The sequence below is a fragment of the Podarcis raffonei genome, chromosome 2 (genome assembly GCF_027172205.1).
Source record: "Podarcis raffonei isolate rPodRaf1 chromosome 2, rPodRaf1.pri, whole genome shotgun sequence".
Classification (NCBI taxonomy): domain Eukaryota; kingdom Metazoa; phylum Chordata; class Lepidosauria; order Squamata; family Lacertidae; genus Podarcis; species Podarcis raffonei.
The window spans coordinates 20267441-20295107 of NC_070603.1; the positions used below are offsets into that span (position 1 = coordinate 20267441).

At 45.7% G+C, this 27667-nt stretch overlaps 1 protein-coding gene across 1 annotated transcript; it reads left to right on the forward strand.

Moving 5' to 3' along the window:
• Positions 1–2396: 2396 nt before the first annotated feature.
• Positions 2397–27667, forward strand: SCPEP1 (serine carboxypeptidase 1). Its single transcript, XM_053375169.1, has 13 exons — positions 2397–2618; positions 8347–8492; positions 9687–9776; positions 11238–11397; positions 13179–13249; positions 13926–13998; positions 14140–14177; positions 15408–15536; positions 16618–16711; positions 17267–17380; positions 20259–20396; positions 23734–23897; positions 26118–27667. The coding sequence occupies exons 1-13, from the start codon at positions 2561–2563 to the stop codon at positions 26181–26183; spliced, it is 1341 nt and encodes a 446-aa protein (XP_053231144.1). The 5' UTR covers positions 2397–2560; the 3' UTR covers positions 26184–27667.

Below are 27667 nucleotides of genomic sequence, written 5' to 3' on the forward strand. Positions count from 1 at the left end.
TTAACAGATTAAGCACAGCCTTTTTTTTCTAATGTCGGCGCACACCGAGCTGCTGTTAAAGGCACAGGGGCAGGTTAAAATGTGCAAACCCTAAGAATTAATGGATTTAAACTGATGGCTTCTCATAATGCTAATGTCGGCATGCCAAGGCCAGCATCTATGCAAGGAACGTGCTGGCTCACCATATCACAAAAGCATGTAAAGAAAAAAGTGAACCTATGAGACAGTTAGAACCTTGTACAGACTATCTGCAGCATGTTTGGAAAACAGGAGTTTGTGGCATGTAGAAAACATGCAAACAGAACTCCTTAATCGTAGGCAGAGATATGGGCCTTCTTTTCTCAAACAACACTTTAAAAAAAGGAAAAAAATTAGTGGCACACTCAAATTTCTGGGACAAGTGCTGTGTCTAGAGTGCTCATCCCCTCCCCCCCCTTCAATGCCTTTTTAAAGTAGTCTTGACATCAGTAGATTGATCTTTGCTGTGGGGAGGGCACACATCTACAGCCCTCCAGGTGTTGTTTCAGCTGGGGCTTATGGGAGTTGAAGTCCCACAACATCTGTAGGGCCACAGAGCAGCCACTCCTGCTTTCTAGACTTAGGTTGGCATAAGTGTCTGTCTTGGGAAACAATGGAGCGCGCCTCTGGGGGTGAAGTCAAACCACTAGGGGAACTGTAAAGGTAAAGGACCCCTGGAAGGTTAAGTCCAGTCAAAGGCGACTATGGGGTTGTGGGCAGTGCTCATCTCACTTTCAGGCTGAAGGAGTTGGCGTTTGTCCACAGACAGCTTTCTGGGTCATGTGGCCAGCATGACTAAACCGCTTCTGGTGCAACAGAAAACCGTGACGGAAACCAGAGCGCACAGAAACGCCGTTTACCTTCCCGCCGCAGTGGTACCTATTTATCTACCGTATTTTTCACCCTATAGGACGCACTTTTTCCCTTCCAGAAATGAAGGGGAAATGTGTGTGCGTCCTATGGGGCGAATGCAGGCTTTCGCTGAAGCCGGGAGAGCAAGGGGGGGTCGGTGCGCACCGACCCCTCTCGCTCTCCAGGCTTCAGGAAGCTATCCGCTAGCCGTGGGAGACGCAGCTCTCCCACGACTAGCGGAGAGCTTGCCGGCACCCAGAAGCTTGGGGCGTGCTGGGCTTAGCACACCCCAAGCTTCGGGCTTCGCGCAGCGCTCCGCTAGCCGCGCGGCTCTCCCACGGCTAGCAGAGAGCTTGCTGACACCCAGAAGAAAGTGTTCATGCTGCCAGGGCGCCAAACCACACTTATAACACGCCCGCAAAACAGAATAATAGAATTGTAGAGTTGAATGAGGATCATCTTCTAGCCTAACCACCTGCAATGCAGGAATATGCAGCTTTCCCACACATGGATCGAACCTGCAACCTTGACATTATCAGCACCATGCTCTAACCAGGCTGGGTCAGCAATGGCCCGAACTATTTCAGATTCAAACACTGAATGGTTCTTGAGGATCAAAACAGATAGCAAAGGTTGGTGGACTTGTAAAAGGGCAAAAGAATATTGGGAAATAATTTATAATGAATTGAAAAAAATGTTTAAAAGTACTTTCCCAAAAAACCCCAGAGTCCTTTTAGTTGGGGATAATCCAGATGGAAATTCCCAGGGGTCAAAAAAGACTATTTATGTATGTTGCTACTACTACAGCCCATGTTTTGTTAGCCCAAAAATGGGAAACAAGTGAGGTCTCAACTAAAGAAGAATGTCAACTTAAACTGATGGAATATGCACAGCTTGCAGACTTAACATAAAGAATAAGAGAACAAGAGGAACATACGTTTAAAGGAGATTGGAAAATGTTTACTGAATATATGGGTGAACACTGTGTGCACTTTAAAATGCTGGCAGCATTAAGATAAATTCAACTGTGTAGGTAAGTTTTGATGGATGTAATAATGGAATACCAAATGGTTTAGTTTATGTAAAACATGCAGGGATTTATGGCATGCAAAATGAACCATGGAAAGAGAAGAATGGAAGTCATTGATAATTTTAAGGTGGTTTAAATGAATATTCTAAAATGTAAAACTGAAAAACTTAATGAAAATTATACAAAAAAACCACACAAAAAAACAGAGAGCGAGGGAGCGAAACGGATTAGGCAAAACCAGCTGCGTATTGCAGCACGATCGGGTGCGAAACCCAGCAGATCTTCAGCTCTCTCATTTGCATAACCAAATTGCTCCCGACGTAATTAAGCACCTGCATGTTTGACAGCGTGCTGCTGGCATTCCTCCGCGCAAACTTGCTCGCGCCGAAACGAAGTGTCCCGCATCCATCTTCCCGCAGAGTGTCAAAACGCTCGCCCCACCCACGGCACAAACGTGCAAAGCTTGCAGGAACTGGCAAGTGGAAATCAATCCTCGGCTGCACTTCCCCGGCTGAGGCGGAAAGGGGGCGGCTCTTGCCCGGCTCTGCCGCCCGCCCGGCTCCCTTAAATAAAAAGGCGCACTTCCCTCTCGCACAAACAGCTGACAAGCAGACAGAGTCATATGACCGCCAGCCCGGAAATCGCGGGGCAAGAGCAGAGATGTTGCTGAAACTGCCGCACGCGATTGCGCTGTTTTCTCTGGCCACTTTGGGCTCAGGTGAGTTTGAAGGGGAACTGACCTCTACAGCTGAGTGCGTGGCTTTTCCTGTGTGTTGTTTTAAGCTCTTACTAGAGGGGAAGTGCCCGATTGAAAACAAACCACTATCTGACTTTTAGAAGACATCCGAAGGCAACCATGTTTAGGGAAGTTTTTAATGGTTGATGTTTTATCGCGTTTTTAATATTCTGTTGGGAGCCGCCCTGAGCGGCTGGGGTATGAATATTTGTTGCTATTATTCGCAATTAAACTGAACTGTAAATGCACGCTTACTTATTATTTCCCAGCTGCTTACATCTCTTTGGAAGCAGGGTTCACTGGTATCCATGGGCATAGCCAGGATTTATTTTTATTGGGGGGGAGGGCAGGATTTCTGTTAGGGGAGGCAGAACCGAATTATCTGTAATGCAAATTAGTTACTTAAGCATTTTCATTTACTTACTTGATTTAGGGGGAGGGCAGCTGCACTCCCCACCCCCCGCCCCGCTACGCCCACGCTGATATCTTAAGGAATTTGCTTCTGGCTTGCATTCTCCTGCCCACCGTCGCAATCCTGTATGCTGGGAGTGATACCTGTCGGATTCAGTGGGGTTTGCTTCTGGTTATAGGATCATAGGTGTAGCCAAAGGTGGGAGCAGCTGCCCCACCATCAAGAAAATAAATAAAAATACTTAGCTAAAAGTAGAGATTTTGACAGATTTTTCTGAGCACTTGGGGTCAAAAGAAAGTAATTTAAAACAACTGTTGAGACATTCCATTCCAAATCTGCTAGACCAGGGGTCAGCAACCAGGCGTCAGCCAGTGTGGTGTAGTGATTAAGAGCTGTAGACTCGTAATCTGGTGAACCGGGTTCGAGTCTCCGCTCCTCCACATGCAGCTGCTGGGTGACCTTGGGCTAGTCACACTTCTCTGAAGTCTCTCAGCCCCACTCACCTCACAGAGTGTTTGTTGTGGGGGAGGAAGGGAAAGGAGAAGGTTAGCCGCTTTGAGACTCCTTAAAAAGGTAAAGGTAAAGGGACCCCTGACCATTAGGTCCAGTCGTGACCGACTCTGGGGTTGCGGCGCTCATCTCGCTTTATTGGCCGAGGGAGCCGGCGTATAGTTTCCGGGTCATGTGGCCAGCATGACTAAGCCGCTTCTGGCGAACCAGAGCAGCGCACGGAAATGCCGTTTACCTTCCCGCTGGAGCGGTACCTATTTATCTACTTGCACTTTGACGTGCTTTTGAACTGCTAGGCTGGCAAGAGCAGGGACCGAGCAATGGGAGCTCACGAACTGCCGACCTTCTGATTGGCAAGTCCTAGGCTCTGTGGTTTAACCCACAGCGCCACCCGCGTCCTTAGGGTAGTGATAAAGCGGGATATCAAATCCAAACTCTTCTTCTAAGGCTCATGGGCCGAAAGTGGCCCATGGAGGTCGTTTCACTGGCCCATAAGTCGCCCCCAAACCAAGTTGCCCGCTCGCGTGCTGTGCTAAAATCGCGGGTGCACGCGATCCAGCCCATGGAGGGATCACCGCAGGACCGATCCGGCCAGGCAAGATAAACCTTGCCGACCCTTGTGCTAGACAGAACCAGACAGAGGAGGAAAACAGCTGCGTGTCCTGCCCTCCTTAACATAAGTCTTTGGTATAGGATTGCACAATGAGTTTGCTTTTACACAGAAGCTCTTTCTGCCTGGTGGCCTTGATTACTTTCAAGCCAAGCCGAGTGATCTCTGCAATGGTTCAGATGCTGATCCCTGCAGCTCTCTGTAGTGAAACACGTTGGCTGGAACCCCTAAACGGATGGGTTGGTTATCCTCCACCTGACCCTCTCTGCCCACCCAGCCCTTGTCTCTGCATGTGCAGATGCAAAAAGAGGATGAGGCCCCGGAACCTGTAATGTCTGAATGGAAGAAAAGGAATTTTAGGAGGTCAAAACTTATCACATTGTAGTATTTATGCAGCCTGTTAGGGAAAGAAGAGCTGAAATCCCCTTGCGTGCACCACGACTAAAAGTGCATGGGCGATGTCCTCTTTTGCAGTCTAACCCCGTAGCTTTCAGTATCGCAGGGGTAGTCTTTGTGGGGGGCAGTCAGATGTTATGGGACTCCAGTTCCTAGCAGCCCCAGCTAATACGGCCAGAGCTCAGAGATGGTGGGAACTTGGAGCCTAAAAGCAAGTGCAGGGCACCACATTGAGTATCCACACTAGGCAGTTTTCATCATGCCCCCTGCTGCAGCACATTAGCCAACACATGAGTGGGGAACTGTGGCACCCCAGATTTTGACCTTTAACTCCTGTTGTCCTTGAAAAATTGGCTATGTCTCAACAGTAGAAGGCATTAGAGCAGGCTTCCTCAACCTTGTCCCTCCAGATGTTTATGGCCTACAACTCCCATGATCCCTAGCTAGCAGGACCAGTGGTCAGGGATGATGGGAATTGTAGTCTCAAAACATCTGGAGGGCTGAGGTTGAGGAAGCCTGCATTAGAGTGATGGGTACCAGAGCAAGGGTGTTCTGGTGGTGGCCCTGTGATTGCGGAATTCATTCCCCATCTTTGACATTTTTAATGTGACAGTCTTCATTCATGTTCATAGTTGTACTGATGACTTCTGCTCATTTTTATGGGCAGCAATCCAGTTTTTAACTCCACGTTATTCGTTACATGTTTATACTTTGCAATTAGTTATTATCCTTGCAGATTACAGTGATAGGAAGGTAACTGTTCCCTTAAAAGGCAGTCTACAAATCGGTCAATAAATCATAAATAAATGTATGTGTGAAAGTTCTGCGTGTTTGCAGGATTTGCCCTGTGTTTCCAAAGTGACCATCCTGTGCATTCTTCATGGGAGTAAATCCCATGGAACACAGGGAAATAAAAAGGCACAGAAACACACACAGGTTACATATTTTACTCTCTGGGACTAAATTTGTCAAACCTCCACCTGCCCTATTGGATTTAACAATTAACTGCATTCAACAGGGGATTAGATTCCCAGCATAGAGATGGAGCGATGGCCGGCTCTGGCTGAATTTCTGCTGAAAGAATGCATAACAGCCATGTGAGAAAAAGGTGGCACCATTTTCTGGGAGTAGTCCATTCGCAACCATAGCTTTACACCTACAGATGGGTGCGGAGGCTACTCTCACCCAGAGCAGTTGCATTGACTGTTGTGGCATCAGTTTCTGGAGGAAGGCTGAATCCTATTGGTGGAATGCAGTGAGCGACAATCAAGGTTTTATTGGAAGCCTACATGGCAAAAACTTGCCTAGGAGCTGGTTTCTACGCCTGTGTTTATCAAGCTGCAGTTAGTGGGGTGAGACTGAAATGTGACAACCCTTCCTGTTTGCTGAAACAGCTCCACACCAGGCCACTTGATGCAGTAATGGCTTCCTCTGTCTGGGCCCTCCAGATGTTTTTGGCCTACAACTCCCATGATCCCTAGCTAGCAGGACCAGTGGTCGGGGATGCTGGGAACTGTAGTCTCAAGTCATCTGGGGGGGCCAAGGTTGAGGAAGCCTCATCTAGTAGGACGAGATGGTAAAATGGGTCTGCCTCTTCTGACTGCAAATGGAGAGCTGCACTACTGAATGTTGTGTGCGTGATCTCTGCAAGCAGAAAACTAGAACAGCAGGGAGATAACCTACAGAAGGTTTCTCCCTGATGTGTTCGATTTCTTCTAGGGAGTTCTTAAGAGGTGGAGTATTCAGAAATGCCCTACATGCAGTCCGAAGTACAGTGGTACCTCAGTTTACGAACGTCTCTGTTGACGAACATTTTGGTTTTCGAACGCCGTAAACACGGAAGTAAATGCTTCGGTTTTCGAACATGCCTTGGAAGTTGAACATGGCACGTGGCTTCCGCGGAGTGCAAGATCCTGAGGCCTAGCTGTCAGCTATTGAGTTTTGGGTTTTCGAACGTTTCAGAACTTGAACGGTCTTCCGGAATGGATTCTGTTCGAAAACCGAGGTACCACTTTAGTAAGTCCAAAGTGGTAAGAAGTCATTTCGCCACCTCATTTCTGCTGGATGTGTGAACCAGACCACAACCTCTTATTCACATGCATTTTCATTTCAGAAAGCTGAATGCATAAATATATTTATGTATTGTCCCAGAGTAACAATGCTCTGGGATGCCAGAGGAAAAATACATAGCTTCCCGGGGTGTGGACAGAACACCCAGTGCCTCTGAGTAATGTGACAGATTCTGAGATATAATCCAAGCGAGATGGTAAAGTACACAGCTGTGGGGGTGAAGGTCAATTAGTTATCTCCTTTTCCTGATTGGTTGTGCCTAGAATATCCTAGCTGTTCACAAGACTTTACGGAAAGAGCTGTGGGCTGCCTTTGCCGCCCCTCTCTTCTGCTGGCAATGTTCTTGAAATGTCCAGTGCCAACTGAGGTGACTGCCCATCCATGTCACGTTTGTTTGCACTGATGCACAATGGGACTTGCCCCCCTTCTCCTTTCCCTGTGTGTCCCCTGCACCATCCCCAAATCTACTCCAGAGGAACCCCCCAAATATATTTAAGTGGCTTGGAGGAGAGTGGGAGATTGTTCTGTTGCGCAAGCAGAAATCCTTACAGTGAATGTTCACCTTAGCACTGTGCGGAATACAACCCAAATTAGTGCATAGGCAAACTCCGGCCCTCCAGATGTTTGGGACTACAATTCCCATCATCCCTAGCTAACAGGACCAGTGGTCAGGGATGATGGGAATTGTAGTCCCAAACATCTGGAGAGCTGGAGTTTGCCTATGCCTGATTTAAATCACACCAAATACCCTTTTGCAATGTAGCCTTGAACGTCTCTAAGAGTAGGCCCCTGGGCTTCTGCAGATACTCTGACCTCAGCCTTGTGGTTTGTCTGAATTGCCTAAGAATCCTTTGCGAGGGTGTGTCTAGTAATTTTTCAGCGACGATCTGGCATGCAACTGCTTTTGTTGATTCGAGTTGCGCTGTGCGATACCAGCCTGACCCATTGCACAAGTAGCAGTTTCTCAAGAATCATTGACACCGTGATGGAAGAAGCAGCTTTGTGTGTTGAAACAGGCTGAATGTTGATTTTTGTACAGTGGTACCTCGGGTTATGAAGGGTGGCACTGTGGGTAAAAGCCTCAGCGCCTAGGGCTTGCCGATTGAAAGGTCGGCGGTTCGAATCCCCGCGGCCGGGTGCGCTCCCGTTGTTCGGTCCCAGCGCCTGCCAACCTAGTAGTTCGAAAGCACCCCCGGGTGCAAGTAGATAAATAGGGACCGCTTACTAGCGGGAAGGTAAACGGCGTTTCTGTGTGCGGCTCTGGCTCGCCAGAGCAGCAATGTCACGCTGGCCACGTGACCCGGAAGTGAGATGGGCGCACAACCCTAGTGTCTGTCAAGACTGGCCTATACGGGCAGGGGTACCTTTACTTTACCTCGGGTTACATACGCTTCAGGTTACATACGCTTCAGGTTACAGACTCCGCTAACCCAGAAATAGTGCTTCAGGTTAAGAACTTTGCTTCAGGATAAGAACAGAAATCGTGCTCCAGCTGTGCGGCGGCAGCAGGAGGCCCCATTAGCTAAAGTGGTGCTTCAGGTTAAGAACAATTTCAGATTAAGAATGGACCTCCGGAACGAATTAAGTACTTAATGCGAGGTACCACTGTATTGGAGTCAAAAGGGTTCCTGTCCATATTTATTATGTCAAGCGCATGCACCACCTTTCTATAAAGTGTAGCAACCGGTGTTTTTTCTCCTCCTCCTTTTCAGCTGTGTATTTAGAGGAACCAAAAGAACCGAAGCAGGCATGGGGGTATGTCACTGTCAGGCCCAACGCCAGCATGTTCTGGTGGCTGTACTATGCCGACAGCCCTGCGAAGAATTTCACGCAGCTCCCTCTGATCATGTGGCTTCAGGTAAGTTCGGGCAGGATATGGCGTGTGATTTGCAGAAGGGTTATGCTATCAGTTTACTGCAGCGGTCAGCAGCGGGTGGCGCTGTGGTCTAAACCACTGAGCCTCTTGGGCCGATCAGAAGGTCGGTGGTTCCCCGTGACAGAGTGAGCTCCCATTGTTCTTTCCCAGCTCCTGCCAACCTAGCAGTTCGAAAGCACACCAGTGCAAGTAGATAAATACCGCATTTTTCGCTCCATAAGATGCACCTGAACATAAAACGCACCTAGTTTTTAGAGGAGGAAAGGGGGAAAGCCCATTTTTTTGAGGATCAGCTCAAAGTTGTTGAGCTTACTTTGCAAAGGGAAAAATTCTGTTTTTATAGGGTTAAACTCACAGTTCTGCAGCTTCTTTAGGAAAGGAAAGGGAGTTGTTTCTACAGTTTCCAGACATATAATCTAATCAGCCAGTCACATGTCGCTGGGGAAACAAACAGCCTCCGTCTGCAGAACATTCAACAATGGAGGCCTGGGCAAGGGGGCGGGGCCAGAAAGGGTGCCAGCGATTGACCATACATTCGCTCCATAAGACGCACAGATATGTCCCCTTACTTTTTAGGAGGAAAAAAGTGCGTCTTATGGAGCGAAAAATACGGTAGGTACATTTCTGCGGCAGAAATGTAAACGGCATTTCCATGTGCTCTGGTTTCCGTCATGGTTTTCTGTTGCGTCAGAAGCGGTTTAGTTATGCTGGCCACATGACCCGGAAAGCTGTCTGTGGACAAACACTGACTCCTGAGAGTGGAGATGAGCGCTGTAACCCCATAGTTGCCTTTGACTGGACTTAACTGTCCAGGAATCCTTTACCTTTTACCTAGTTCCTAGGACATTGTTATAGATCAGTATATTGTGATGTTTTGGCTGGTGAAACATCACGATGTTGAAAACTAGATATCGCCCAGCCCTACTGGCTGATGTTGGACTCCAACTCCCATCAGTGCCAGACTGCAAAGCCAATGGTCAGGGGTGATGGGAGTTGTAGTTTAACATCTTGCAGTGATTGCTGAGGAAACGCAATCCATGTTCAGCCATAGGAGAAACCATCTACCTCTGATGACCTACTTCACAGGGATTTTGTGGTGACAAAGAAGGGAAGGGCTATAAAAAGTTTATAATCTGTTTTTCTCTGCTTTTTCCCCTAATCTGTGTGGCTTCACAGGGTGGCCCGGGGGCTTCAGGAACAGGATTCGGAAACTTTGAAGAGATTGGCCCTTTAGATAGTGATCTAAAGCCAAGAAAGACAACTTGGGTATGTATCATGGCTTGTGACTAGAAGATTCATTTCCTACCCACCCGTTGTTGTCTAAGGAGTTAACCATGCTTGCTCACATGATTATGAGATTAAGCAGGAAAAAGAGTGTCCCATGGAATTTAATACAAATGGCTTTTCCAGATCATGATTTCTGCACGTTGCAGTTGGTCATACTATATTGCAATTTCTGTTTCCCGTTTCTGTTTTCCTTTGCCCATACAATATGTGAGCTTTAGGATCCTTCCTGCATGTTTTCAGCTTGGAACCAGAGTTGGCACTTATCTTATTTATTCATTTATTTGTAAAAATATTTAAATACTGCTATATCGCAGAAATGTGTCATCGTGGTTTGCAACAATAAAAAGGAGACTATTTGGAAAATAACTGTAAACAAGTGAAAACGCTAGCAGGATTAAGGTAAACTCAATGGTATAATATATAAAAAGGAAGAATAAAGGGAGAAAATAAACCAAAAGGACATGTAAGAATGTACAGGAATGGTGGGGAAATTAAAGGAATTGGGGAAGGGAAGTTGTTGAATGTTTTATCATAAAGAAAGATATTAATGGTGGAAATATATATTCGAATGTGAATGTGATTTTGGAAACGGTAATAATGAAAATTATATTTTAAAAATGTGATAAAAGCCAAACAATGGAAGTTTTAACTGGCCCTGATCCTTTTAAACGAGCCCAACAAGCAGAAATGCAGTGGGTGAAACATCATCCTGAGTGAAAAATGGAATTGTAATTCCAGGAAAAGCCTCACTTGCTTAATTTCTGTATGTTATGTGGGTGGTAAAAGTCATTGTCAATGTTGTTGTTGTGTGTGTGTGTGTTTCACAAGATTAGCTAGCCTCAAAGGCTTGTTGCTGCTTATGCTGATAGTCAAAACTTGCAAGCGTACGTTAGAGTTTGTACTGTGGCTTTCTTTGTGTATATATTTACACACCATCTTCTAAAACCTCAAACAATGCAGTCAAAAAACAATAACCTGGAACAGCAGGGGCAAAAATGGGCTTTGTTTCACCCGGGTCAAAGACCTGGTTTGACACACCCCACACATTTGCGTGCGCATATGCGCGCGCGCACACACACACGCACACACACACACACAGGCTGGGAGCCTCAATGGCACCCCTCTGGAGGCTTCACCTGGGCCAAAAAAACCTGGCTAGCCACACACACACCCAGTAGCTACGGCTCTGAGGAACAGTCCACTTACGGGGCATCAAAATTATTTTCCTTGTTTTGCCCAGTTTGAATCTATCTGTTGCAAACATCTGAACCTGATGGAAAAGGGAAATGTGAGAACTTTGGGGAGGGTTTTTCTTTACCAAATGCACAGCCACGCTTTGCTCTGTTGTTAAGTCATCTTTAGCCACACTACTGCTAATTCTCTCTGTGTGTTTTGCTGATGTATATATAGAAGGCTTACTGTTTTCTTTTGGCGATGCAGCTGCAGACAGCAAGCTTGCTGTTTGTCGATAACCCTGTTGGCACTGGATTCAGCTATGTGAACGATACGCTTGCGTACGCCACAAATCTCTGCACAGTCTCCACGGACCTGATGGTGGTTCTCAGAGAATTCTTCAAGTCTAAGCCCGAATTCCAGGCAAGTGACCAGATAAGGATGGAATAATTTTAAATATTAGGTAGGAAATGTTACTTCTACAGCTAGAGCGGCAAGTAGTCCATTGAATGGCCACACGAGCCTAGAATCGAGTGTCCATGTAGTAGAAAAAATTAGAAATTACTTGAAATAAACAAATAGGCCTAGGATTAAATTAAGTTATAATTAAATAAATGGGATTTAGAGTGTTAAGAAAAGTGAGTAAGATGGACTATAATTGGAAATTGTTTTAGTTTAATAACGATATTGGAAAGCTGTTACTTTTAATTACAAGGAAACTCAGAAGGGAGAGATTTGAGGAAGTCAACCAAGATGTTTAAAAGGTTGGATTTGTGAAGAATTAAGTTTGTTGTTATTGTTTATCTGTTCATTGTTTCCCCTTCCCCCCCCCTTTTCCTTTTCTCCTTCTTTTTTCTTTTTTTCTGTTTTTGTGTATCATCTTGCTTTGTGGTTTGTGGTATCACGGTGGAAAATCTAATAAAAATTTTATTAAAAAAGAAAAGAAAAGAATCGAGTGTCCAACATTTGCCATTTTGAAGTCAAATGTACATATTATGGCGATTACTTATGACACTATTATCTCCACCCACCATCCCTGCCGTGATGTGTGTGACATGAGGTCATTGGTTACATGGTAGAATTTGGAAGTATTTTTACTTCCAGTTTGATTAACCACAGTTTAGTGTTCCTCCAGACCCCAAACTGCCATTAATCTGAAAAATTGGCAAGTCTTTAAACCAAGGGTTATGATGGTGGGTTGTTGTAACAAACCATACTTGGGATCAATCTCAGTTTAGGGTTCAGACAGAATGCTGAACTATGATGAATCAAAGGAAATACACCGGAAATCAGGAGAGATGGGAGGAGCATGTGAGCTCATTCCTGTCTCGATAAGCCATAGTTTTATCATGACATCTGAATGCCCCTCTTGTGTTGAGAATTTCCCCGCCCTGCAAATGACGCTCGATGAAAAGGGGAAGTATACGTCCATTTTAGAATCTCAGTTTTGTGTTTTTAAGTTACTAGGCCGAATGACTTTCCAGAAAGGTTTGAGAGTTTCCAAAGCCATTGTAGAGTACAGGGATGGGAGCATGAGAGTCTCAACACTTTGTTTATTTCCTGCTCTTTTGCACTTATTGCCTCACATTCTCCGCTTCCTCAAATCGGGCAATGTGTTTGAGGAAGTCTGAGGAAATCAAATCCCTGCTCAGCTCATTTGGTGACCTTAGGCTGACAGTTATTGGCCCCATCGTACCTCACTGGGTTGTTACGAGAATGAAATGGAGGAACTAGGTGCCCTGGGCTCCTTCTTGATGAGTCAGATGAAATAATATTCTACTCCTTGGTTTTTCAGAAGAGAAAACCGGAATGCATAAGATCTCATGCACATCAATCCAATTTGGTATACTTACTTTATAGTGGAGGAGTTTTTATCTTTGGAAAGAGAATGTTGCAAAAATCTGGTGACCAAATCCTCAGGGGGGACCCTACAGTTCCCATAATCCCTGACTCTAGGCCACACCGGAGTTGTTCAGTGATGTATGTGGTCACTATCCTGTGGTCTTATTTACCCTTCATGATTGCAAATGGAAGTGAAGACTTTATAATCTGGCCTCGCTCCTCAGAATAGTTCAATTTCCGGTGTGTTTGGGGAGGAAGGAAACACCGAAACTTTTATTTTTGTCTGTTTGGAGACGAGGGGCAGGCGAATAGAATGTACGGTGCTCAAAACCTTAACTGCTTTCATGGGATTTCTTTTGTAGAAAGTCCCTTTCTACATCTTTTCAGAATCGTACGGAGGCAAAATGGCTGCTGGCGTCGCTTTGGAACTGCATAAGGTATGTGGATCAAACCTTTCCCTGAGGGCGGGCAGGGGGGAGGCAATAACCTGTGGCCCTCCAGAGGTCACTGGGCTGCAGCTTCCCTCATCTCTGACCATTGGTCATGCTGGCTGTGGCTGATGGAGTCTGAAGGGTGACAGGCTTCCCATCTCTGTGCTAAAGAGATTGGATTCTTCCTTAGCAACATGACTCTTCTCATGGGTGCTAGCTACCGTTGCCATCAGTTGTGGAAAACAGTCGTATCTTGGTTCTCGAACACCTTGTGACTCGAAAGTTTTGGCTCCTGAATGCCGCAAACCTGGAAGTGAGTGTTCCAGTTTGCGAACGTTTTTTGGAACCCAAACATCCGACGCGGGTTCAGCAGGTTCTCATTCAGTGCAGGAAGCTCCTGCAGCCAATCGGAAGCCGCACCTTGGTTTTCAAACGTTTTCAGAAGTCAAACGGACTTCGGGAACAGATCCCGTTCAAGAACCGAGGTACGACTATACTGGCTGCCTCTCTGTTTGCTCTGAAACAGCACCCAAAATCTACAGGCCTTGTTTATAGGTCCAGGTGTTCTTGAAGGCGGTACTGTCAAATTGCTGGTGCCCTACTCAAAATATTACATATTGTTTGTATTGGTGTAGATCTCATTTTACACAAACTCTTGTTGACTTTTTTTTCTTTTTCAAAGGCTGTTCAAGCTGGGACCATAAAGTGCAATTTTCTGGGTGTAGCACTTGGCGATTCGTGGATTTCTCCTCTAGGTATGTTAATGGGAGTCTTGAGAACATCTCGCCTGTCGTCCTTGTAATCAAGGATTTTTTTCAGCTGGAGTGGATTTAGCTGGCTGTTAAGGAAGTCTATTGCGTCATGGAAAATCATGATTTTTCTTTTTTACCCTTTAGATTCTGTGATTTCCTGGGGACCTTACCTTTACAGCACTGTAAGTGTTTACTCAGTCCATGCTTTTTGCAGTTTGTTTTTTACTTTTTCATGAGAACCGTCAGATCTAAGGCCCATCCAGCCCAGAATCCTTGTATTTTCATAGCCAGTTGGTCATTTTTCATGTGAAATGCAAAAGCCACTCCCTCTTGTTTGGGCTGCAGTACTCTCAGATGCTAGGGCGGCCCCTTATACTGTGTACACACCATACATTTAAAGCACATTCTCCCTCCCTCCCAAATAATCCTGCAGGTTGTCATTTGTTAAACTCTGTGATGAGTAAACTGCAATTCCCAGGATACCTTGTTTTTGTGTGGGGTGCTTTATAGATGTGGTATGTACACAGCTTCAGGCATCACCGAATAAAAGAGGATTCAGACTTGCATAAGAATTACATGCGCTAATTTAAGTGTATAGATAAAAATTTAAAAAAATATGCCCTACCATATTGCAGAAAACTATGACTTGGTGTGTACCTGGCCTTTCTGCAATTAATCCAGAATGCGGCAGCTAGACTTGTGACTGGGAGTGCCAGCTGGGACCACATAACACTGAGAGATCTGCATTGGCTCCCAGTATGTTTCCGAGCACAATTCAAAGTGTTGGTGCTGACCTTTAAAGCCCTAAACGGCCTCGGTCCTGTATACCTGAAGGAGCGTCTCCACCCCCATCATTCAGCCCGGACACTGAGGTCCAGCACCGAGGGCCTTCTGGCAGTTCCCTCACTGCAAGAAGTGAGGTTACAGGGAACCAGGCAGAGGGCCTTCTTGGTAGTGGCGCCCGCCCTGTGGAACGCCCTCCCTTCAGATGTGAAGGAAATAAGCAGCTATCTTCTTTTTAAAAGACATCTGATGGCAGCCCTGTTTAGGGAAGTTTTTAATATTTAATGTTGTATTGTTTTTAACCCTTGATTGGAAGTCGCCCAGAGTGGCTGGGGAAACTCAGCCAGATGGGCGGGGTATAAATAATAAATTATTATTATTATTATTATTTATTTCTCTGGGTGCTAAGTGTTGATAAGCAACTTCAAGGTCCCTGCTGTCTCTTTTTTATAGTTCTTGATCTTTAACCCATCCTTGGACCACACATCCTTTTGAACAGAGGACGCCTTTCAAATAGAGGACCGTCTTCTTGAAAGTATAGAGACCTTGTCCCCAGCATATGGCAGGGTGGTCAACACATCTGTCATACGATTTTCATGTATGTTCATTTTCCCTATTTTGCACTGCAGTCTTACCTTGACGATAAAGGTTTAAAACAAGTGACCACGGCTGCCAAGAAGGTCCTTGATGCTATGAATAAAAGGCAATTCAAGCTGGCTACATTGCTTTGGAGTAAGGCCGAAGATACCATAGAGGAGGTAAGCTTTGTAAGGAGTTTGTGTGAGCAGATTAGGCAGAGGTCAACAACCTAAGGCCCGTGGGCCGGAAGCGGCCTATGAGGGTTGCTTAACTGGCCCATGAGCCACCCCCGAACCGAGCAGCTTGCTTGGCGAGTCCCCGCGCGCTGCGCTAAACCAGTGCAGCATGGCACAGGTACTCTCTTCTGTTGCTCCGGAAATCACTTCTGTGCATGCCTAGATGCCGGAAATTGCGTCTGTGCATGTCCACGATAAGGGAGGCGGGTGGTGCTGTGGGTTAAACCACAGAGCCTAGGACTTGCCGATCAGAAGGTCGACGGTTCGAATCCCTGTGACGGGGTGAGCTCCCGTTGCTCGGTCCCTGCTCCTGCCAACCTAGCAGTTCAAAAGCACGTCCAAGTGCAAGTAGATAAATAGGTACCACTCTGGCGGGAAGGTAAACGGCGTTTCTGTGCGCTGCTCTGGTTCGCCAGAAGCGGCTTAGTCATGCTGGCCACATGACCCGGAAGCTGTACGCCGGCTCCCTTGGCCAATAAAGCGAGATGAGCCCCACAACCCCAGAGTCAGCCACAACTGGACCTAATGGTCAGGGGTCCCTTTACCTTTACCTACGTCCACGGTGCCGGAAATTGCTTCTGCACATGCCCAGATGCCGAAAATCGCTTCTGCAGAGGCGCGATTTTCGGCATCTGAGCATGCACAGACACGATTTCCGGTGTCGCGCTGCACCGGTCTGGCCCACAGAGGATGCCAACCCCTGGTTTAGTAGTTTTGAAGAAGCAGAGACAGTTTGATGACTGGGTGCAAATAAGACTCAACTCATGACTTGTGGTAGGGTTGCCATAGGCCTGGTTGTTTTTTGCAAACAGAACCAGGAAGTGTGTGTCAGAAAAAAAAACCCTCAACAACTTTTTGGACAATCGCCTTCCTTAAAAAGCTCATTCTCCCCCACCGAAAAGCTGAATTTTGACTTGTCATGAGGGAAAACCCAGAGCTGTATAAAGCTGAGGTGTACTGATGTCTTCTGGTGAGAAGCTCTCATTCTCGCTCTCCTCACTGCATTCTCCATTTTCTTTTCTAGTACACGAATGGTGTGAATTTCTATAACATTCTGACTCAGGATACTACTTCATCTACAGCTACTGCATCCGTTGCAAGCGAAACAGTCCCTGTGTGTAAGTTCAGAGGGAAATGCCCTATTTGAGGGCAGGTTTATCATTGCCAGAAATACCTTTGTGCCCCAGGCACATTTCCTCCAACCGTCACATTTGGTGGCAGCCATAGGATTTGGGAATTTCCATGTTTTTCCACGCAAGGCCTCATTTATGGCCTTTGATGCTGCACTGGATCATATGACTAGACAGGTCATATGACCAAGGAAAGGAAATATTTCTCCCGGGGAATCTTTCCTAGCACCGAATTGCATGACTTGGTGCCAAGCCATGACTTTTTAATTTGTCTTTTAGCTATTAGTTTTGATTCTGCTGCCACTCATGGGATGTTTTATTGCTGTCTCACGCTGCCTGATTCCCCCCAAGCTATTATAGGCTGTTTTTGTTTTGTTTTGTTTTTTAATTTTTGGCCTACTAGAAATCGCCCTGCAGTTCTTGCAACTGAAGGGCGAGGATTTAGGCTCTATAATTAATATGCGTCATCTTTCCAGATAAACCGGCTCATGCAGTCTCCAATGAAAGCCTTTCTCTATTTCTCTCCCTTTCTCTTTCCATAAGTGAAACTCTTCCAGCGTCATGTACAACATCAAAGTAAGGACAAGCTGAATGATTTGATGAACGGGCCCATCAGGAAGAAGCTGAAAATAATTCCAGACCATGTCAAATGGGGAGGTAGGGCCATAACTTCTGGAACAAAGCTGAAAATTTCCTAGTAACATAAGCGGTATTTTGTATACTCTGATCTCTGGAAAAATGAGGGGGTGGTCCTTTTGATAGAGCAGGGATAGCCAAACTCGGCCCTCTATATGTTTTGGGACTACAACTCCCATCATCCCTAGCTAACAGTGGTCAGGGATGATGGGAGTTGTAGTCTCAAAACATCTGGAGGGCCGAGTTTGCCTATGCCTGTGATAGAGCATTTCCAGTCTGTTTCCCTATAACTCTTCCACTTTTTGAACTGGATTCTTGAGTTACCTTCTACAGTGGTACCTCGGGTTACAAACACTTCAGGTTACAGACTCCGCTAACCCGGGAGTAGTACCTCGGGTTAAGAACTTTACCTCAGGATGAAAACAGAAATTGTGTGTCGGCAGCAGGAGGCCCCGTTAGCTAAAGTGGTACCTCAGGTTAAGAATGGTTTCAGCTTAAGAACGGACCTCCGGAACGAATTAAGTTGGTAACCAGAGGTACCACTGTGCAAAGAAAGAAATTGCAATCCAGTGGAAGATCCCATCTGTTCGAAGAGCAGAAGTGGCTTCCATCAAAAGCGCCCCCTACCCTGCAGCCCAGTGCCAGATTTATGCATAAGTTAAACAAGCTATAGCTCTCTTGGGGCACCCCCAAAAAAATTAAAGGGGAAAAAACTGGATGTACATTTCCAAAATATAAGATAAAAAACAAATAAAATCTATACACAACAAGTTTTTTGTGTTGTGTAGGCTCCTATGATGTAAGTCATGGGCCCTGCCTGCTAGCCTGCTCCCTAAAATATCACTGGTTTGCTCATTTCTATATATAGGGTGCCTACAGTCTGCCTGGACTGGATGCATGGCAGACTGCAGTGCAGCACAGTTGAATGTCGGCCAAGCTGTTGTACCTGTTATCTAATATTAAAGAGTGCTTATAGACTGATGATCAGGCAGCATAGGGTGTAAGTCTTACGCCTACTGATTGGTTTCATGTAATACATAATTTGTTCATTTTGATCCCATTATAAAATTACTTTAGAAAAATATTCATCTTTATTATTTAGTAAAGGTAAAGGGACCCCTGACCATTAGCTCCAGTCGTGGCCGACTCTGGGGTTGCGGCGCTCATCTCGCTTTATTGGCCGAGGGAGCCGGTATACAGCTTCCGGGTCATGTGGCCAGCATGACCAAGCCACTTCTGGCGAACCAGAGCAGCGCATGGAAACGCTGTTTACCTTCCCGCTGGAGTGGTACCTATTTATCTACTTGCACTTTGACGTGTTTTCAAACTGCTAGGTTGGCAGGAGCAGGGACCGAGCAACGGGAGCTCACCCCATCGCGGGGATTCGAACGGCTGACCTTCTGATCGGCAAGTCCTAGGCTCTGTGGTTTAACCCACAGTGCCACCCGCGTCCCTTATTATTTAGTAGGCCTATATTATTATTTACTAGTACAGTTCCCTATTTACCTTCACTTGCTACTATAGTATTATATAGAAATACTATAATTATATTAAAGGGCCCCATTATCTTCAGTAGCTTAGAGCCTCATCAAACCTAAATCCAGCCCTGCTACAGCCCCACTTGTCCCCAGTGCTCCAGAGCAGATTTGTGGGGAGCAGTGGGGGAAAGAAAGTATCCACTAAAGTTGCCTCCCCTTTCTGCTAGTTGGAGTGTTCCATGGGCAGAAGGAAACTCAAGATCCCAACCAATGGGTGATGGTCAACTAAGTTTTACTCAAGAGTAGACCCGTTAAACTTAATGGACATGCCTAAGTTTAAGTAGGCTTACTCTGAGTAAACCTTAGTGGACTACCACCCTGTGGGTTGCATCTAATCTTAGTCATAATTGGAGTACAATGGTACCTCAGGTTACATACACTTCAGGTTACAGACTCCGCTAACCCAGAAATAGTGCTTCAGGTTAAGAACTTTGCTTCAGGATGAGAACAGAAATTGTGCTCCGGCGGCACAATTAGCTAAAGTGGTGCTTCAGGTTAAGAACAGTTTCAGGTTAAGAACAGACCTCTGGAACAAATTAAGTACTTAACCTGAGGTACCACTGTAGACCATGGGTAGGTAAACTAAGGCCCGGGGGCCGGATCCGGCCCAATCGCCTTCTAAATCCGGCCCACAGATGGTCTGGGAATCAGCATGTTTTTACATGAGTAGAATGTGTCCTTTTATTTAAAATGCATCTCTAGGTTATTTGTGGGGCATAGGAATTCGTTCATTTTTTTTCCTTTTCAAAATATAGTCCGGCCCCCCACAAGGTCTGAGGGACGGTTGACTGGCCCCCTGCTGAAAGTTTGCTGACCCCTGGAGTAGACTCATTGAAATTATTGGACATAACTTAGCTGCATTGATGTCAATGGGTTTACTCTGAGTAGTACTTAGTTGGACGCAAGTCTTTGAGTCTAAATTACATTCTGACCTGATGGCAGTTGTGAATCTTGGTGGAAAACTCTCTGTCTTGCCAGGCTTGTTTAGTTTTAAGACAGCATGTGGAAGTATATTCTTCTCAATTACTTTTCTCAGTTTAATGAGAAGAGCGTATATACATAAAGACTTTAAAATTCACACTTCTATTTTTAAAAAAATGCGAATTCATTGTTGGAGTTGATACGCAGTTTTATTTGCACAGAAAAAATGGAAGGCGGTCGACTGTTGTTTCTTAAAGAAAGTGCATGCCATTGGATGTTCTGATTTCTTCTCCAACGCACAAAATGTTCTACTTCTCCTTAGCAGTATATCATACTGACTCAGATAACTCAGGGCCTGGCCCCTTGAGTGGAAAAGCCACACTGATTATATTTCCTTTCCTTGCCCTTGTCTCTTAATGTTTTTGTCATCATTCTTCCAGGCCAGTCAAAAGACGTGTTTGCGAATATGGCTGAAGACTTCATGAAGAATGTAATAGATATCGTAGACGACTTGCTGGCAGCCAATGTCAATGTTACTGTCTACAATGGGCAGTTGGATCTCATCGTTTCTACCATAGGTAAGGATATTTCTGGGGGCGCAAGGGTCAGGGGTCAGCAGAGAGAGGGAGGATGATGTTATAGGCAAGGCGTCGCATTTTTTAATCCCATTTGCTACTCACAGTCATGATACTATATAGCAGCATTTCCCAAACTGTTTTCAGACTACAATTCCCATCATCCCTGACCACTGCTCTTGCTAGGTAGAGATGAAGGGAGTTGTAGTCCAAAAACAGCTGGAGACCCACGTTTGGAAAACCTTGGTGTAAGTGTTAAACTTGCTTGCTTAGGAGTTTGAATACTTGCTGTGCCCCATTCTGAGACTTCACCAGTCGTTACTCCAAAGTTTTCAAAGCTATAAGATCTAGAAACTTACCGTATTTTTCGCTCTATAAGATGCACCAGACCACAAGACGCACCTAGTTTTGGGAGGAGGTAAACAAGAAAAAAAATATTCTGAATCTCAGAAGCCAGAACAACAAGAGGGATCGCTGTGCAGCCTGCATTCACTCCATAAGACGCACACACATTTCCCCTTACTTTTTAGGAGGGAAAAAGTGAGTCTTATAGAGCAAAAAATACGGTAATATTTGCTTCCTCCCACCTCCTGCAACTGTCTATCAACCCAGCATACGAGGAGCTGCAAACATGTGCAATGCTGATAAGCCATTCAGGCCGAGTTCTTGCAGTGTGCAGTTGATAATGTGCACAACTGACTGCCTTTCAGGGCCTATTTCATCACAAGGTAATACAATCAGTGCTCTGAGAACATAGATTGACTTGTAGCCATGAGAACTCAGGCTTCTGGAAGCATGCTTGAATGCCTGCCCACATATTCGGATTATAACCAGGTTGTCTTGTCCTAGGCTAAAACAAGAACTTCTGCAAAATGTACAAAACCTATAAAGTCATACCTCAGGTTACAGACGCTTCACGTTGCGTTTTCTCGGGTTATGGACCACCGAAACCTGCAAGTACCGGAATGGGTTACTTCTGGGTTTCAGCGGTCGCGCATGTGCAGAAGCACTAAATCGCGCTTTGCGCATGCGCAGAAGTACCGAATTGCAACCCGTGCGTGCGCAGATGCGCCACTGCGGGTGGTGAACATGCATCCCGCACGGATCACATTCGCAACCGGAGCATCCACTGTATTCAAATATCCACTTTTATGTTGTTATCTCTTTACACCTAAGGCAACATGCTTTGTGGACACCTGACTGGGAACAAGCTTGCTGGCTCAGGTTTGCATTTAAGATGCAAACAACCTGCCAGGAAGAGGTGAATCCACAGCAGCCAATTTAGAAAAGAATTTTGAAGGCGGTTCCAGAGACTATAATTGTTAGTATCAGGAAAGACAGGGTGGAGACGAGAGGCGGTGACTATAGAAGTCACAGGCATATTTGGTGTGCACACGCCAGTTGCTTATAAATGTCTTAAATGATTCCCTGATAGTGTCATGGTTCTCCTCGGGCAGTTGGCAACCCACCTTTTTGTAACGTCTCATCCTGTTGTCAGTCGAGTCACTCTATTTCAATATTCCTCCCCTTGGTTCCTCATTCTGGCTTGGATTCAGTGCCAATCTGAGGCGTTCACAAAGTAAAGGAAGGATTGAACTCTGATTAATAGGAATACACAGAGAGGCTTGAACCAGCAAGACTCTGGGAAGGGTGCGTATAATAGTGTCTGTCTGTCTCCAGCCCCTGGCCCAGGTCGTTTTATTCACAAAAGAACTTTTTACAGAGTGTTCATAAGAACCAATCAGATTTCTTCTGGGCATTTCAACAAGCCCCACGTGGGGAAAAGTTAAAGTACCAAAACTAATTAAGCACACATATTTCTGGGGTAAACAAAACAGACCTACAAAGCAGAGCATTTGGCAACCCCGGAGGTGATAAACAAGCAATATACATGATAAGAAGGATGGCCAGGAGGACAGCGATCATTATCACCTTCATGTGAGATCTGTTTCCTGGCCCTAAGATTAACATCCTGGGATTAACATGTCAAAAAGGCTACTTCAAAGAAGCTGCCCACTGTCTTTGATGACCCAGGATGCCTGCCTGGCGAAGCAACTGGCAGTGTACGTGACTGGTCAAGAAAGAGAAATGGAACAGGGATGCAGAGGTGTGGATTGATCAAGAATTATATCAAAATAGTTTAAACCCAGTCAACGCAATGCTTTCATTGCTGACACAGATGGCTTACTCTATATTTGTTATAATTCCTCATAGCAACCCCACCTGATCACTACGCCAATCGATAGTGTTTCCTGCACGAGTGCTCTGTCCTCTCTCACCCAGTACAGCCACGAAGAGGAGAATGCAGTTTGTAATGTCCAATCCCAAACTACAGTTTCTTAACAATTCCGGCTTGCCTTCCTAAGATATTGGACTCAGCTACATTAGGAAACAAACAGTGATTTGTATGTGCTATAAACATGCAGCACCAGATGGCGCCAGAGAGCAGGAATTTTTTATATGCCCTTTTCCATAGGGGTTATTTATTTATTTTTTGTTATAATCTAATTTCTGACTTATTTATAGTGGTCCCCCCTGCCTGTGTGTAGATCCACCCATTGTCAAGACCAGGCATAGGCAAACTCGGCCCGCCAGATGTTTTGAGACTACAATTCCCATCATCCCTGACCACTGGTCCTGATAGCTAGGGATGATGGGAGTTGTAGTCCCAAAACATCTGAAGGGCTGAGTTTGCCTATACCTGTACTAAGGGATGAGCAAAGATGTATGCCGCAGGGTTAAATGAAAAATAAGTTTCTATGCCATGCATAGGCAAACTCGGCTCCCTCGACCTGAAAGCGTGATGAGCGCCACAACCCCATAGTCGCCTTTGACTGGACTTAACCGTCCAGGGGTCCTTTAACTTTACCCCCTTTCAGGCTTCCTATGGGCAGCAGAGCTCTTTTTTGTTCCTTTAAATTGATTACAGTGGTACCTCAGGTTATATACGCTTCAGGTTACGGACTCCGCCGACCCAGAAATAGTACCTCGGGTTAAGAACTTTGCTTCAGGATGAGAACAGAAATCGGGCAGCGGCAGCACAGCAGCAGCGGGAGGCCCCATTAGCTAAAGCGGTGCTTCGGGTTAAGAACAGTTTCAGGTTAAGAACAGACCTCCAGAACGAATTAAGTACGTAACCAGAGGTACCACTGTATATTGATTATTGCAGGGCTGGGGGGAAAGTGTGGTATTCCAGGGTCTTCTAAAACAGATAGCAAAACCCAATAAGGACATTTCCCGCTACCTTCACCATTTTTTTTGTGGAGTGCGATGTCTGGCAAAACAGGACACCTCTCTCTTACATGAGTGTTTTCTCTCCCCCCCTCAATTATCTCTTTAGGCCAGGAAGCGTGGCTGCGGAAACTGAAGTGGCCCATGCTGAAAAAGTTTACTGCGCAAAGATGGAAGCCTTTATATGTAGGCTCAGAATCCACAGCGACGGCCGCTTTCCATAAGTCCTATGAAAACCTGGACTTTTTCTGGATTCTGAAAGCTGGGCACATGGTAAGTTAACTCGTATGCCTTGGGAAAGAAACAAAATGGAATATAAAGAAGACTTGATTGCTTTAAATTGGATGCTCCTGTTGCAGTCTTTTCAAGGAGTTACGTTGCTGGCAGTCGCAGTACATCATTTTTGGGTGCAATGACTCGGAGAGCAGGGATTTAGCACCGTATGGAGAATCTTCACTTATGCTCCCGTGCAAGGTGCCAAAGGAAATAATTATAATAGCTGTCTTAATATTTCACAGAACAAGGAACACGGAACAATTGAGTTGAAACCTTTTATTGGTCCAACTGGTTTTATAAAATACTGCTAGAAGCTTTCAAGCTGCAAAGTATCTTTCTTCAGGCCTGTGTGTTTGAGAGAAATACATAAAAACCAATAGGTTATATGTGACCAGGCTTATAGTCATAACAGTTCCACAAAAAGGGACTTGAAATAGGGTTGGGGGCTGTTTATCATCAAGCCAAGGCTAGGCTACTTCTGGTATGCAGGTGGCGCTGTGGTCTAAACCACTGAGCCTCTTGGGCTTGCCAATCAGAAAGTCGGCGGTTCGAATCCCTGCGGCGGGGTGAGCTCCCGTTGCTCAATCCCAGCTCCTGCCAACCTAGCAGTTCGAAAGCACACCAGTGCAAGTAGATAAATAGGTATGGCTGCAGCAGGAAGGTAAACAGCATTTCCATGTGCTCTGGTTTCCGTCACGGTGTCCCGTTGCTCAAGAAGTGGTTTAGTCATGCTGGCCACATGACCCGGAAAGCTGTCTGTGGACAAACGTCGGTTCCCTCGGCCTGAAAGCGAGATGAGGGCCGCAACCCCATAATCGCTTTTGACTGGACTTAACCGTCCAGGGGCCCTTTATACTTCTGGTACCTGCCTGGGCCTGAATAAGAACTACAAAGGATGAAAGGGAAAGGGAAGCGAACACAACTGCTTTGTCCTTAAGGGGCCATGTCAAAATGACTAAACCCTGTAGGTAGTTAGGGAAAATCCTGAAATCACCAACTGCCAGCAAGAGACAAATCTCTTGATGTCACAGTGGTCGCTGGAGTTCTGTTTCTTACAGTGTGGAAGCGTGGAGCAGGCACAATGATGACTGGATAATTTATTCAAGATGGCAGGCTCCCATAAGTCGAGGCCTTTCATTAGATGATAGTGATATGATGAGATTGCACTGGCCTTTGTTTCTTGGGAATTTTTTGATCCCATCATCTCTACAAAGTTAAAGGTTTTGCTGGGTTGCGCTTAAAATCAGTAGGCCTCAGATTTCTGTTACAGTTCTCTACCTACGCCAAAAAATACTGTGTGTGGAGGGGAGGGGAGCCTTACACTGGCATCACTGGATAACTATCTTTAAATGATAACAAATCCTGAGATGAACAATATTATAGCTGTGGTTTGCCCCCCCCTTCTTTTCTAAATGGCACATCATTAGCTGTGGCTACCTGTGACATTCTCTCTAGCTGCTTCTATCATTATTTATTATTTATTCAGTTTTCATACCACTCTTTATCAAAAGATCCTGGGGCAGTGTACAACATTAGAAACATGTTACAGAACATCCATAATAAAAACATTAAAAAGGCATAGTGACAGACAAATAATAAAATAGTTAATAGCAGTCGACGCATGCCAACATGATGTGATAGTTAGAGTCCTGAATTATTATTATAATAATAGTTTGTAGACCGCCCTATACCCACAGGTCTCAGGGTGGTTCACAAGATAAAATAAAAATAAAAACAACCCAAAAAAAACCCCAGCCACATTATAAAAGGCTATTACAGTCGTACCTTGGTTCCCAAACGCCTTGGAAGTTGAACTTTTTGGCTCCTGAACACCACAAACCCGGAAGTGAGTGTTCCAGTTTGTGAATGTTCTTTGGAACCCGAACATCCGACGTGGCTTCCGATTGGCTGCAGGAGCTTCCTGCAAATCAGAAGCCATGCCTTGGTTTCAGAACATTTTGGAAGTCAAACGGACTTCCGGAACGGATTCCGACGACTTCCGAGGTACCACTGTGCTTGGACCTAGGAGACTAGGGTTCAAATCCCCTCTCAGCCGTGAAGCCTATCTTCTCTCAGCCTAACCTACCTCACGCTGCTGATGCAAGGATTAAATGGAGACAGGAAGAAGTGTGTTTGTGTAAGAGCTCTCTGGAGAAAAGGTGGAATAAAAACGTAATAATGGAAAAAGAGTAAAGATCACGTTCCTCTCCTTAACAGGTACCAGCTGACCAAGGAGATATGGCGCTGAAAATGGTCAAGATGGTGACCCGCCAATGCCGCTAAGAGAACTGGGGCCAGCTGGCTTGGCTTTCCCACAAGAGCGCATCATGCTGTTGGAATGTTCTCATTGCACACGGAACTTGCGGGTGGGACAGTAGCTCTTCAGCGTGATTGAGTGTTTTCCCTATATGATACGCTATGCAAGGCATTTCATTTTTTTTAAAGCATTTTCTTTCACACTCCTCTGAAACCATAGCCTCTGCCTCCGCAGTACCCCCACTGACCTTCGGTACGATAAATTAATTCACCGAACATCTGCTTTCTGCACTGTTGCCCCTTAAAACGGGTAAGAGCTTAGGATCAACTGAGGTTTGCCGAACCCCCCGGAGGACGAGTGAAAAGCAGAGGCTCTGTTAGACGAGCCCTTCTATTAAGCCACAGCGTTTGCTGTGAATGTCTCAGGGCAACTTTGTATGTAGAAAACACAAAACAAGGCTAGGATTAGGAGCAATTTTGTAGTCAGGCTGGGTTGGGCTGTTTGGTTGACCCCGGAGACAAAAGGACACGTGGCACCAAAGTGCACAGGCTCGTAAAATATGTGGGGTGGGGATGGGGAAATGCAAATTATGATAGGGAAATTTTATTACATCTAATTTTAAGGTGACTATTTTTATATATATACGCATTCAGAAAAGCACTGTTACACAGGCAGTCTGGGCTTGCAGCCCTAGCTTTAAACTCCCAAAGATACCAGTCTTCCTTTTGCAACCTCCTGAAGCTTGATCTACGGCACAAAGGTCTGAAACATGGTCGTGGGGAAACGGGCCACAGCGATTGCAGCATCAGCGCCCCTGTTTTTCACTGTTGATGTGATTGAGGCTACAGCCTTGGGCAGAGGGACCAGCAGTGGCAGGGGACTAGCGGGGAACAGGGCAGCGCTTAACCCTTGCACTCCTGCCCAGTTTCCCCACTTGAACTTGACCCAATGGAAACGATCTGAGCAGTAACTCATCCTGTCGTTTAAAAACCCAGCACCACATTGTAATGGTGTTGTGGGGTTTTTTTGGTAGGTATTCTTTCCTGTGCTTCACGTTTTCTTGTTAAATTGGGCAGCTGGCAGTAAGGGCAGCTGCTGCCACCTTAATGAGGACTAGTTGCTAGGCTTTTTTCGTTTTTGCTGTTTACAATCCCTCCTTGAAAGAAACGAGGCCCTCAGCCAGAAACTCCCAAGGTGGGTATGCAGATCTCTGGACCTTTGTTGCTCCGTGAAATGGGAAGATGAAGGAAAAGGTCTTGCCAGATGCTGCTTTGCGTTATCCTCTCGTGGCTGTCCCGTCGCGCGCGCTCCCCCCTGCCTTGAGTTCAGAAGTCGATATAGCAGCATTCCAAGATCAAATTGCAATACATCTCTCGAACATTTGTCCAGGAGGAGAGCGCTGTGTCTTGTTCAGATATGCCGGATGTTGGAAATAGAAACCCATGTTGCTTATTTATGTAATACATGTCTTTCTGATGACTCTGAATAAACAATAAATGGATGGAAGCCA